The following is a 13,792-nucleotide window of genomic DNA, read 5'->3' on the forward strand; positions in this document are numbered from 1 at the left end:
GCAAGACCATCAATTACAGCGCTGGAGTCCAGGGCAGAGAACTAGGTTGGTCTGTCCCGTTTCTGCTGGATGATGCGGGACTAAACAAAGGACCACCAACTAACACAAACACAGGCAGCTGGCTCCTCTCATTCACCAATTTTTTCGTGTTTTTGTGCCAGCTGAAATATGTAAACACGCTCCACATCCGAAGACTATTTGGCAGAGTCCACTGGTGGAAAACAACAGGGGTGAGGAGATTTACACTTCAGTTACAGAGAGGCCCTGTTGAAATCTGATTTTCCAGTGTAACCAAATGTTGGCCTAGAAGTTCCAAAAACACAAAGTAATACTACTACTTTGGCCTGTGACAGCTCAATTTTAGAATATTTAGTGCTTAGATAGCTTATCCTGCTGGGATGGATACTGCAACGGAGGAAAACCTGAGAAAGGCTGGAACTATAAAAGATTACTGAGGCATTCACTACAATTGATTTACATCTAGTATAAAACTGCCACTGAGGTAGCCAAAAATGATCTGAAGATAATGGATTATTTTGTCTTTTTTCCTTATTCACTAACCAACTTTCACTTTTTAGGTTTCTAGCTACTGGGCTCAAGATGACATGGCAGGCTAAAAGGAGAGATCGAGAAAAATGTTGAGCTTGAAGTTATTTCTCACGTTTTCTTTGCCATTTAAACCACCTGAAAAAATGAATGCACTGTGGTTGTATATCATGTATAACATCCGTTCCCCACTGCACAAATCTGGGAGGACATGAGCACTCTGATGCACTTATAAGAGCCAGATTCACAGCTTAGTAGCATTAATCTTTAATCTGCGGCTTGGCCACCAAATTGGAATGGGATGAAAGAGACAACACACAAAACTTCTCTCTCTATTTGGGGAAGTGAGGCCTGCTGGCTGCCCGGGTGGGAGGAAATGATATCACGCTCACAGTGATGTGTAGGTTTTGATGAAAGATGCGAACTATTTGTCGGGGTGTGGCAGTCACAGTGTGGGTGTTAATGTTTATGCGTCAGTGGCAAATCAAACATCCAAAGCTGTGCAGCCTGTAATTAGATATACTATATTTATCTCCGCTTGTCTGCAAATGTGCTTGAGATATTTGCCTAACACAATATTTTCATTTGCTTCAAAGCATTTGTTTGCTTTTACCGAAGTGCCAGATGGGTGGGCTTATTATCCAGTTAAGACAGCCGACTGATTGCAACCAGCGAACGTAACTTTTTACATTAAAGCCACTTCACTTTCAATACATGGCAAAATCTGGCTGGTAATGTACCTTGAGATCGATACGATCCAGTAGCTCCTCCACTGAAGTGGGTTTGGGTGGCCGGCCCTTCCTCCTCCTCCGAACTGGCCTTTTGGGCTTCTCCTCTTCTTCAGTCAGCACATCCACATAGATGAACTTGAAGGTGCCTACTTTGTTGTTCAGCAGGCCCATCCACGTTCCCATTGGAGGCTTGCTGATGATGTCAATCACATCCCCACGCTGGAGAAAAGATAAGTTAGCTGAGCATGACATTTTAAATTTGACCCTGAGGTTTCAAACCGCTTTGGCTGATAGAGGATTCAATGTCTCTGTGAGGGCAAGGAATATGCTGAAAGCCTATTATTACATCTGTAAATAGATTATAGTAGAAAAACTTTCAGAGTTACAAGGCAGCATACAGTATTGTGCAAAAGTCTTGAGCCATCCATCCATTGTGTGTTTTGTTCGTGCTCATTCTCATGCTGAAAATAGAGCAGATGCTTTTCTGATAAGTCAGAATAGGGCTGCAGTTTTCTGCGTGCATAATTCCATCAGTTGAGACATGATGCCAAGCACCGCCGGCTAAAATGCAGTCCCAAATCATCGCACCTTACAGATGTGCAGTGCCAGATCTTTGCTGGATTCTTTCCTATTTCTTAAAGAAACGACTTTCCGATACTGTTCATCTGCGCTAGATATTTTATTTAGTTTCACCATTTCTTGTGTCCTCCGCTTGAGGAATTTCCTCCAATTTTTTAGGGGAACACTGCACACCATGCCGGGTTATGCCAAGATAATAACGCTTTGAGAATCAGCTTGTTTGGGTAAAAATATTATTTTGTTATTATTACTGAGAGTCCGCTACAGAAATGGGAACACATTATGGGTTATTGTGACAGGCTGTTAGACTGGCTCATGCCTTGAGTTAGGAGCATTTTTATGCTCAGGTGATCGATAAGTCAGTGTTAAGTTGTAAAACAACCAACAATAACTAGACTAACACTGGACTCAAAAGGAGTGAAAAAAAACAGCCACTCATTCTGTCCAAAGAAACACCTTCAGACAGTTTGGAGAACTATTGCCCAAGACCACTGTAAAAAATGAAAAGAAAATCTGGCTCCACAGTAGAAAAACAGAGATATGAAAGGTGGCTCACAACTTTTGCACACTACTGTCAGTGTCCAATAATACCTTCAGTTTGAGGGAGTCCGTATCGTAGGGGCTAGGAGTGAAGTCTGTATGGACTCTGGCACGGCCACAGAATGGTCCTCTATAAGGAGGCTCCTCGTCATCGCCGTCCTCCGACTTCACGCTTTCTCTGTTACTGGTTGATGAGTCGGTGGTGCTCACCGTCTGACCACCTGAGCATAGAGAGGCAAAATAGTTAAAAGCTACAAAATAGTTGCCTATAAATCCATTACTAAACTTCTCGAAATAAAAGTGCAGGCCTTCCATTACACTCTACATCAATAACCATGACAATAGGTAACAGGTAGCTTTACTTTTTACAGTGATTGAAACTTTAAAACTGGGTTTTCATCACTTGTATTACAAACTATTGGGAAAAACAACACATTCCCTCTGATTCTGAGTGAAGTGTGTTGAAATCATGTCGACGTGTGGGAATATGAGAGCTAAGACTTCCTGTCTAATCATTACCATATGCTGGCCTGTGTGTCTGCTCTGTGGCTCACTGAAACTTGGCCAAGTCTTCATTTCAGCCACAGCTTGAAGTGATGCAGTGTATTTTTTTTTCACAAAAAAACACAAGGTTGAAGACTCCAAATAATGTAATTAAATGAAATAGCTAAAGAGATTAAAAGAAAAAAAAATTGAAAACTCCAAGGCCATAACACAAGGATCAGGTGGTAGGTCTGGGTATAATCATGCCACAAAAATCATAACTGAAGCAGAGAAGAACCAGCCAGCAGCAAATGCTATAAGCACCATCTAGTGTTGTGGCTGCCTCAAAACAACTATTTTTTTTGTTTAAATCTATGCAAATGCATAAATTGTCCTTATTATTTGTTGATTTGAAAGAACCTAAATACAGTTTTTATTCAGAATCGGGTAGGAAAAATATGAAAGCAGCTGTTTGCACAGTCAAACCCTTGTCTGAATAAAGGTTCTTTTAAAAGAAGTCTTACTCATTGAACTCTGTCCGCTGAGTGAACTGCGCAGGCTTTCCACAGAACCTCCGGCCTTAAGCTTCGGTTTCTCGAGAGAGTCTGTGTCAGGCAGAGGGGATTGTGGAGAACCAGGGGCTGCATCTGGACTGGACTAAAAGACAAATGGAAAGGAGAGATCCAGATGTGTAACGAAGGAAGAGAAAGGCACAAATGATTTTGCATTCAAGAGACGAAAGCATGTGATAAACAGCAGGTGGACGTATAACAACAAGAAAAAAAAAAGAAAATTACGTAAGGGAGACAATCATAGCTTGGTTAAAATGCAGGTGAGGGTATGACAGGGAATGTCAGCATTTTTTGTTTAAGCCATTAATCAAATTTTTTACCAGCTAGCAGGATTAGGGGTTAAACATTTGCGTGCGTGAGGCAAAAAACAAAAACAGTATGAACCCATTAATTTATTCACACCATAATCAAATCATTAAACATAATGAGAATAGCAAATGAGGAACACATTAGTAACAACTAGATGAAAAACCTTTGATTATTGGTCAAGTCTTCTCAGCTAAGCTTTGAATGTCTAAAAACAATAAAAACATGACATCTTTTTATTGACAGTCGGTCAAATGTTTAGTGCTGTTTCTTTTTGAAAGAAAACAGATTAGAAAGATGTAAATATTAACCGCTCGTTCTTAGCTTTAGTCATTTATGATTTTTAAGAGCACATGTACGAAGACCCATTTTCAGCTGGCATCTCTCCCATGCTCCCAAGTTTCACACTGTGCTACTTGATAAAGTTTATTATGTTCTTCCTTTACCTTAGTGCAGGTCAAACATCAGGCTTTATGAGATGATTAAAATTTCTTTGAAAATCAAACGGATTTCTAAATGAAGGTAAACATATTGATGTATGCTCAATCATCCAGGTAAGTAAATCTCCAAAAGTTGATTCTGTTCATCTGGACGTAGCGTTTTGTGGGAGACGCTACGCCCAGATGAACAGAATCAACTTTTGGAGAAATGAAGGTAAACTTTGGAGCAGTGATATATATTTTTATATAGTGACAGGTCAACATTTGCTGTTCGTGTCTCATAAATCCACTAGGTGGCACTGTGGTTTATCAAATAGCTGACAAACTGTAACATAGCAATTCATCTTTCTTCACTCCTCCTCAACCAGCATCTCCATGACTCATGTGAGGATATCTGGGTCACTTTGACCACCATGGCAAGCAGATGGCCGACTGCATGTTAATGACACGTCCTATGAGGTGACATCAAACTGTGGAGCTGGACAGGCCACTGGTAAAGTGAGAAGATGCCCAGAAAAATTAGGTCAGTGCAAAGGAGACGATCCTTTTAGACTCGCATACTTTAACTCTCCATCTCCTAAGTGCTGGCCTGGGGGAGGTTTGCATCAGTCCCTGAGCTCAACTTGAAGCAAACACCCCACCCAAGACACTTAGTCCAGGAGGGGAACAGCAGAGAGAGAAATCCAAATGTGAATGTGACGTAGTGCTCTCTGTTTATCTTGTAACCAACATAAATACTCCCAACCCAGCCACAGCTGATGGACAGAATATGCAGCTTACTCTGCAAACATCCTTTATATGTGTACACGATAGGACTCTTTTTTTAAAGCCTTATTTTAAATACTAGGAAAAATAAGGCCAAGATAGGGACAAATGAAGCATTCAAAAACTGCATCCACGTCTGCATCCATGTTATATTTATGTCAAACCTGCTCAGAAGGAGAGCTGCTGTACTTCTTCGACATGCGCTTCCTCATCGTCTCTTTCACTGACTTGACTTTCTTGCCCAGTGAAATCCGAGACGTAGTGGGGGATTTGACCACTTCTCTGTATATTGCCTCCTGCTCTTTACTCTGTGATCACAAGATAGAAAAGCGAGAGCAGAAAAAGACAGAAAGACAGATGAGAGGAGATGGGAATGAGACGTTACAGATTGCACAGGGTACGACTAGGACCAAGAGAGATCACAAAAACAAAAGGGAAATCAGCGCGATTAAGCGTAGCAGGAGAGTTTAGCTCGTGCTCTTCTGTTTTATTACCACTTACATTGGCCTCATTGCCTGCGTTGACCACATGGAGGGAACGGTTGGACAGGTCAAAGCCTCCAAAGCTGCATGTTCTCTGAGGGAGAGCCAAAACACAATCAAATGAGTCACACTCACCAGGCCACGTTACAGAACTTCCCCTTCCACACCCAACGAGTCAACTCACAGTGATTCATGCTCGGCACAACACGGCAGCAGTTTGATTAATGCGCATGGATGTATGGTTCGCATATATGCGAGGGCATGATGTCATATGGGACTGCAGACAGCCAACAGACATGATGTAACAAACTTTTATACTAGCTCCTCTTTAAAATTGCGAGTTATTGCTTGGTCCCAGTCAAATGAGCTGTTATATTGTCGGCTCCGAAAGGTCCCTGATATGCTCGGACAACATTAAGTTTTTCTTGATGTGGCTAAGCTACTTTTACATGTGGATATATATAGTCCTTGCATCTCAACCCAATGCAGTTGGCCATGGTTAGCAAACATGCACAACATATAGAGCCAACAATATATTAGTCTCGCCAGAAACATTTTCAGAAAGAGCCAACTGTTTCTGCTGAGAGGACAGAGAAATGTGGATTTTTTTTCTCAAGATCAAAAACTAAATAAAGGCAGACACAACAGAGAACTTCGACACGTAAAGAAAAAATAAATTCTTTCATTCGAATTGCTAAGTTAAACTCTAAACACAAAGATGGAGACACGGACATGCACACAAAGCATCTGCCAACAACGCTCACAGTTCAAGTGGGGCACGTGATGGCATTTCCCTTTTGCTTTCTGAGCAATTACAAAACTGCTCAGCTCAACCCTGAACAAGTGGGTGAGCGGTGCACATTAAGAAAATGGCCTTTCTACTTTACGTTTAATGCTGCGATCAACGCCACAGCTTTCCAGGAAACATAACCTGTTGCAAAGATGCTCATAAATAAGCCTGAATGTGATGATGGTGTTCAATGGAATGGACATGCACCCAGATAAAAAAAAAAAAAAGATGTTTCTTGGAGATAATTACAGAGAAAGAGAAGAAAAATAAAAATCACATCTGCAATAGAGGCACGGGCCAAAAAAGAAGACGAAAAGCAAAAACAGAAATAAGTGAATTCAAAGTTTTTGGATGAGAACGACCTCCAGTGACGTCACTAGAACACGATAGGATTCAGGTACCCTCAAAGCTGCAGGATAGCTCTACTACGTCTTTACCTCTATGTGTCACTATTTCTGCTGGTATACACAGATTATTGAGACACATCACTACTAGCAACGTGACTTTAAATTGTCCACCATTTTCGACATGTGACAGTCGGTCGTCAGGGCAAAATTAGTATTCCCCATCTGGTTGGCAACAACCTTTTTTTGGTCACTAGCTGATTTCCGCCTGTAGGTTGCACGGCAGTGAAACTGTGACACAAACTGGAAACCAAAGGCCTTCATATTAAACATTTCATCTTCTGAAACAAGCTGACTGCAGCACAAAGGCAGAACTTTTACTTTTCTGGTTTTCGTGGTAAGTTTTACTGCTGCTTTGGTTAGCAGTTAGCAAGTGTTTGCAAACAAGGTGGCATTTCTTATGTAAACTGCAGGCAACTGCAATCAATGCAGCACCCTTTTTGCGAGCAATTTCAGCTTAGTGACAGTGTGGAACTCTGCAACCACTCTCCAACCAGTTGGGGAATAACTGGTGGTGTATCATGTCCAATATGGTGGACAACTTTCGATCAACGTGCAAATAACCTCATAACCTCACATGACAAACCTCTATAGGGAAGGTTTGCCAAAAAGAACTAAAATATTTAAAATTCCACCAGACTACTTTCATTTGGGTTAAAGTCAAAAAAGTCATTACTGGCTTTTTACAATCACTGTATGATGATTAAGGTTTTCTGACCTTTCCATCATTTTGTTGCTATTCACAGCCTTATAAATGTGCAAGACAATAAGCATGGCGACTATTATGTCACTGAAGTTCACCTAACGAGTCAACCCATTCAATAAGTCTTTGAGTGTTATGTGCTGCAGTTATTATGAGGATGAGCAGCTCCGAGCTTGTACAACATCCCCTGCACCCACAGGGATCAGTGCGACTACTGATCTGTAAGTGCATGCGTTCCTCAGGGATCTGACATTTATAAAAGGCACTTATAAAACCTCTGCTGTAACTTAACCTCCCAAGTAGGGCACTGCGCTTTCCATAATCATTTTATATTCAGCTAAAATAAAAAGGCTTGAAGGCAAAGGCATTCGCTTAAAGGTCACTGAAGATGGCATTCTTATAAGGGCAGTTAGGTCTGACACTGATATGCCAGCTTTTGATGTTTTCAAGATAAAAGAACTTGTGCAATACCTGCATGTTTCCACACACACTATATTAAATGGGTACGTTTAATATAGGGTATGTAACAGCTGACCTGTTATCTTATTTGTGTATGTTTGTGCGACAGTCACCTATAAACCTCTGGGCTATTCTGCAACTTTGAAGCACACTGAGTCCTTCTCACACGAGGCGGCCGATTTAAACCTGTAGACCTAAACTCACAGACTTCTGCTGGATGCGCAAGAGCACACGCTTGGTGCAGCGGTCCACGCTGGCCGCCCACTTCCTGTCCGCCTCACGGTCCTCCTCCAATAGACAGCGCCGCTCAGCGCGGCTGAGTGTAACCGGGCGGACCAGCTGTGCCCAGTTGAGGTGACCGTACAGGCTCCGCTCTACCACATAGGTGATGTTGAGCTCACTGACTGCTGTTCGCCCACGCAGCCTGCGAGAGGGGAACACCCAGCCCCCTCCCCCACTTCCAAAAACCTTTGATTTGGATACATCACAGCGGACGGGGGAGGATGGGGTGACTGACAGGGGAGAAACGGGGGACTTAGCATTGCGCGAGCGCTGGTACAGGAGGTGCTTGGTGGAGTATGCATAGTTGGGATCAGGTTTCCGGTGCGTCCAGCTGCCGTGGTGCCGGCTGGCAGGTTGATGTTTGGGGCTGCCTTGCGGACCGTCATCCAGGGAGATCAGAAGGCGGGACTGGGAATGGGGTTTGGGGCGAGGTTTAGTCAGGCCATAGAAAGCATACAGGGCCTCGTTGCTACTTACCCCATGGGAGATGGAGTTCAGGGCCTTCCTCATCTCGCCATCAGTTGTGGAGCGTGACAGCTTTCCATCATCGTCCAATCCACAGCCATCGAGCTCTGAGAAGGAGGAGCCACTACCTGTCACACCAGGAATAGAGCCTCCCAGGGCACTGGAGCCCGCTGGGGTCCTCCTGGGGGGCCGGATAAGACCGTGGGTACTAGAAGACTTATTGAACGTTTTCACCAGCTTGTGTCCAGACCAGGTGTCCAAACTGCTGGAGGAAGGGGAGGTCGTCAGGCCATCTGTGTCTCCATCCAGAGAAAGCTGGTCATGGGTGAGTGAGGGCAGAGACGCCTCCTGGTTTAAAAGGGGCTTCTTTAGAACCCCAGTGTACAGAGCGGTGTTGTCTTCACAGGTGGGAGGTGTCTCCAGATTCATAAAATCTAAAGAAACACAAACAGTCAGTTAGAAAGTTTGTTACTCAGGAGGGTTAGACAGGAAAGTCTGCCTGAGTTAGCTACCCATCAAAAAATTTACATTCTTAAAATCTGAGAATCGGGAAACCCCAAAAACATTAAAACGCCTACAGCAGTTATTCGTTGAAATTAATGTAAATCCAATTACATTAACATTATTTAGCTGGTTGGAGTGTGTAATAAATCATAAAGATAATCAAGTAATCAAATGAATATATTGCTGCCAGACAGAATCACAAACCTTCGGAGGCATGTTTCTTGCCCTCCTCCACCTTGATGAGTTTTTTCCTGACCCGGCGTGTCGAGTTAACCAATTTGTGAAGCCTTTTGAATTTCACAGAGTCCTCTGATTGCTCATCATCTGACTGTTCACGAGACTGGTGGAGAGAGAGTGAGAGAGGGCTGATATTACAAAGAAGAAGACGAGAAAAGGTCAATAAAAAGCAAAAAAAAAAAAATTAATAAAGAATTAAATAAATACATAAAGAAAAAAAAAAAAGCTAACACTGAAAATTTCTTTCCAGTTCAGCATAACAATTCATGGTTGCAGTTGTAACAGAAACAGGTGGTTTAAAATGATTAGGCAGAGAAGGTATAACACTTGGATGAATATGCTTTGAGATTTTAAGAGATCTTTTACAACGCGACAGATTGTGGAGCTCTGTTTAGGATGGCGGCAAAGTTAGTGAGGTGAGGGATGGAGGATTGGAGGGATGGTGGCACACTGCATTGTGTGAAGGTCATATTCAGTTGAGACATGAAATGCACTAAAACAACAAACCAGGTGGCATGTGATCTGGAGGAAGTGACAACCAAATGATGTAATCAATCAGTATTTTTTTTTAAAAATAGGTTATCTTGAGTTATGTTGCCTTCAAAGACTTTGTTTCAGAGGAAACCACTATTTAAACAACACACACAGACAGACACGACTTTTTTTTTACTCCAATTTCTATTTAATTTTACTTTTTATATATTGTTTTCAGTGTTATAATTTTTTTTTTTTTTACATCTTTATTAGCGTCATTACTTTCACTGCGATTTCATTGTTTTGTAGTGGTGATGTTTCGACTGCTGCGAGAACAGATAAAGCTTTTTGTTGTCACTGTCATGGAAACATGCTCCCAGCTCACATTCATGGGAACATCTTTTGCAAAAGGACAAAAGTGTATTTATCTTTTCCTACACATAAACAACCATATCTTTAAAAAAAAAAAAAAAAAAAAAAAATCAAATACTTTCCATACACACTTTTTTGAGTAAATTAACCCTCATGTGGTCAAGTGGGAAGAAAACTCACAATCCTATTACAATTTTCTTGTCCCCAAAACACAGAATATTAACATTTGCTTTTGTTGTACTAATGTAGTCATTTTTTAACCATTTTTTTTTGTCAGTGTTTGAGATTAGAAAAGCATGCACACGCTTCTAAATCTGACAAGAATAATATGCATGCACATTTCTGCCTTTACGTTAACACGCAGTTTTATGCATCTGAAAGAGGAAAAAAGAAGAAAAAAAAAAAAAGGCTTTCCCGCCACCCTAAAAACAGACCACAGCTTGGCGCAGAGGCTGTTGACATATAGTCAGGATGATGTTAACAACTGTGGCTCAGTTTGAGCAAACATTTGACAGTGACCACAAATCCCAGACAACACCACACCAAGGCCACAACAACATGATGACTTTTCATTTTCTGCAGGTATGCAAGTACAAACCTTAACTGTTGCCAACGTGAAAAGGGAAAAACTACACATCATTCCTAAAAGTGTCATTGAGTAAGTCCGTGCTTTCCACTTCATCATTGCTTTCAGAGCTACATTTTAGGTCTGATGTAACCCTTCTTATTAATAGATAACACATGTCACACATGATCATATTTTTCATATATGTGGATATTGTGATAGACTGTGCATTTAACATTAAATCACTGAATGAAACTCCCACAGGAAAACAACTGTCCTGCACCTCTGCACGAATACAATGAAGGCCCCAAGGGTCCGATCAATACATTTTTATACTGAGCTTGAGCAGTGTGCAGGATATTTCCTTTTTTGAAACTGTAGTCTTCTGCCATGTCTGCCCAGAACACCAGACCACTCGTTTGGCGGATGACAAACCTGCAGAAACAGGCTAAGAAACCCCACTCCACTGTCCCTCCAACAACTTAACCATGTTGGTCTGACTGCTATGATAGCTTTTTCTACTTGCCATTCACCCTGGCTGATGTTTGAGTGCATTAGTTTCGTTAAATTCAATGTAAAGAGAGTCTTAGTTTAAAAAACTGGAAAAAAGTCATTTTATCATATTAAGAACTATGTGCAGCGCTAATGCCCTAGCAACGTCAGGGTTGAATGATGTGATTCTTCTTCTATTCTAATGAATAGAAGATTTAGAGGAGATAGTGACATAAATCCCAACCCATTCCCAAGAGGCACTATCCATTTGAATGACCACATAAACAGGGGAATGGGGTCAAACTCAGAAAGAAAGCCTAGCAAAATGAGGACGTAAATCAAGCTGGCCAAAAGGCTGCCATTTAAAACATGGGAAAAGTAAAAATGCAAACGGCGACTTTACAAACATCTATAAACAAAAGCTACGACTGAACGTCCTTTTCAGGCACACGAAAATTTCTCTGCAAATACAGAAAAAGAGCATTTACAAGAAAATCTAACAGTGAGCTCAGAAAACCAATAGAACTTACCACTATATTGGAAAAAGCAGGGCAGCACTTCCTGTGTTAATATTCCATAATTCAATCAAGCAGGATCATCAAATCCGTAGTGCCCTGAGCACATTCCCTCGCATGCACAATCCAAAATAATATCTGTGCCCCTGTGCACATGCAGGCAGACACAAACGCAGCCTATTTAGCTCAGAGGAATGAGGGACTGTTTGGAAGGGTCGTGCTTCATGGCTAGCAGAGAAAAGGCATGTTGTGCATGAAGAACAATCCCAGCGTTTGAGCCCCTCTGACCTGCCTTGGCCCCCAAATCGCTAATGGCCAGCCCTGGAATGCAGGTTCCGTTGCCGGGGCAAAAAAGACCAGAGAAAAACAGCATCAGGACGGAAAAAGTCACAGAGCAACCAAAAAAAGGTTTATTGCAAACATTTCAGCTACAACCATCAGCTGTATATTTGTGTCCGTATATAGCATACAGGAATGCACGGACGAGCAAATCTACTGATCTTGGAATTAACCTAATTCTATTCACTAGAGAGGAGAAAGGGCAGTATGTGACACCAATAGAGGCCCCAGCAGAGAAGAAATATTTCCTGTAATGGCCAATTCTGGAACATGGGGCAAAGGGAGATGCATAGCTCCCCCTTTCCTGGCCTTGGGGGCTGAGTCTTTATCTTAAGTCTCTGTCTCCCTAGTTTCCTCTCGGCTTCCAGCATTTGCCTCCAAGGGCCAAACTGTGTGTTCTGCTACACAATAATCCTTCAGTACTGTAACTCTTCCGTCTTCTCTCAAGTCTGTAAAATCCCCCAAATGATCAACCATCTTCCCACAGGAAGTGAGCCGCTAACAACAGAAAGTTTCAGGAGACTGACAAGCTGATCAGCATACTGCACTACATCAAAGAACCAGATAACAGATACAGGTTATGCATGGCATAATTGACCTATTTTTCCATGTGAATGGATATCATCAATCATTACCCAGAAGAATAAATAATGGAGCCCCTTGATGGTGTGAGAAAACTGTTTGGCATGGGTCTTCATTCATAAAGTTACTGATTCAGTCATATAAAGAAACGGCAATGCAGATCTGATTTCCATATGAATGCAATTGTTACTTAAGCTGAGGAGTCACACTGGGTGAATGTGCAAAAGTCTAGAGCATTAGTCACCGAAGCATGTTCATTCACTTAAATGAAAGATTATGGTACTCAAACTCTGCTTGGACTGAAATCTGTATTTGTCTGCAGAACATGGGGTCAACTTTAACAATAAGACCACCAAACGCATGTTCATTCAATTAGGTGGATAAAGGGGAGAAACAGGACAGGTAACTGAGACTCTGGTGAAGAACCGATGGCATTTTCTTTTCAAAACAACATACATGTGTGTGGGAGTTATTTTCAGAGAGCTTGGAATTTTTGTGTTTGTATAAATTCACTTCCTGCAAAGAAAAAAAAGTGGGTCACGCATAAAACTTTGCATGCTATTCCCAAGCGATGCCATACAGTACATTCTTTATAATCTGCGTGTTCACATACAACTGCCCTGACCACTGCAAGTTTCGATTCTGCATCAAGGCTGACCTCCATTTAAAAAAAAAAAAAAAACACTCAAGCAAAACACACACATGTAGCAGCACATAATAATACACAAGAAAAGAACCGACTGATTGTCATCAAAATCCAAACAGCGACCAACAAAGAGGTGATTGTCGGCGCTCCTACCTCTGAACACATAGCCGCCGTCATGCAGCTGACTTTCGAACATCAAGTATCCTCAATGCTGAATGCTGCAAAAGTTTTGGAGTGGATTTTGTGTGCCTCTCCACTTGGCTTTCCAAAAGTTACAATTATAACCAACTGATGTAAACAGACCTGCCCTAAATTTCCACAAGACAATTTCCCTGTCACTGCAGCAGCCAATTATGACGTTTGGTGGGACAATTTTCTAATGAGATGCCCAGGCGAGGATTAAACTGATGACTAAAATATGGAAGAGGACTTTCAGAAAATTGCACAGTTCTTGTTCTGACTGCCAAAAAGAAAGAATGAGCAGAGCCTAAGGAAAACCAGAGTTGAGCAATGAACTGA

At 41.7% G+C, this 13,792-nt stretch overlaps 1 protein-coding gene across 6 annotated transcripts in view; it reads right to left on the reverse strand.

Annotated features, from left to right (window-relative positions):
* The window catches only part of sash1a (SAM and SH3 domain containing 1a), a 166,679-nt gene that overhangs the window by 11,507 nt on the left and 141,380 nt on the right, over positions 1 to 13,792 (reverse strand). For 4 of the 6 annotated variants that reach the window (XM_086264151.1, XM_086264152.1, XM_086264155.1 and 1 more), the window contains 7 exons: positions 9,256 to 9,391; positions 8,005 to 8,981; positions 5,464 to 5,538; positions 5,127 to 5,270; positions 3,404 to 3,536; positions 2,448 to 2,617; positions 1,287 to 1,496 (listed from right to left, as the gene is read on the reverse strand). In XM_086264151.1, the coding sequence (XP_086120277.1) occupies positions 1,287 to 1,496; positions 2,448 to 2,617; positions 3,404 to 3,536; positions 5,127 to 5,270; positions 5,464 to 5,538; positions 8,005 to 8,981; positions 9,256 to 9,391 (1,845 nt within the window). The remainder of the gene's footprint in view (positions 1 to 1,286; positions 1,497 to 2,447; positions 2,618 to 3,403; positions 3,537 to 5,126; positions 5,271 to 5,463; positions 5,539 to 8,004; positions 8,982 to 9,255; positions 9,392 to 13,792) is intronic. The other 2 variants (XM_086264154.1, XM_086264156.1) reach the window with 1 other exon arrangement.

This window comes from Aulonocara sp. 'chitande type north' Nkhata Bay, linkage group LG15, assembly GCF_057382095.1.
Source record: "Aulonocara sp. 'chitande type north' Nkhata Bay isolate Kocher_YH1m ecotype deep benthic linkage group LG15, A_spYH_male_GT1.1, whole genome shotgun sequence".
NCBI lineage: Eukaryota > Metazoa > Chordata > Actinopteri > Cichliformes > Cichlidae > Aulonocara > Aulonocara sp. 'chitande type north' Nkhata Bay.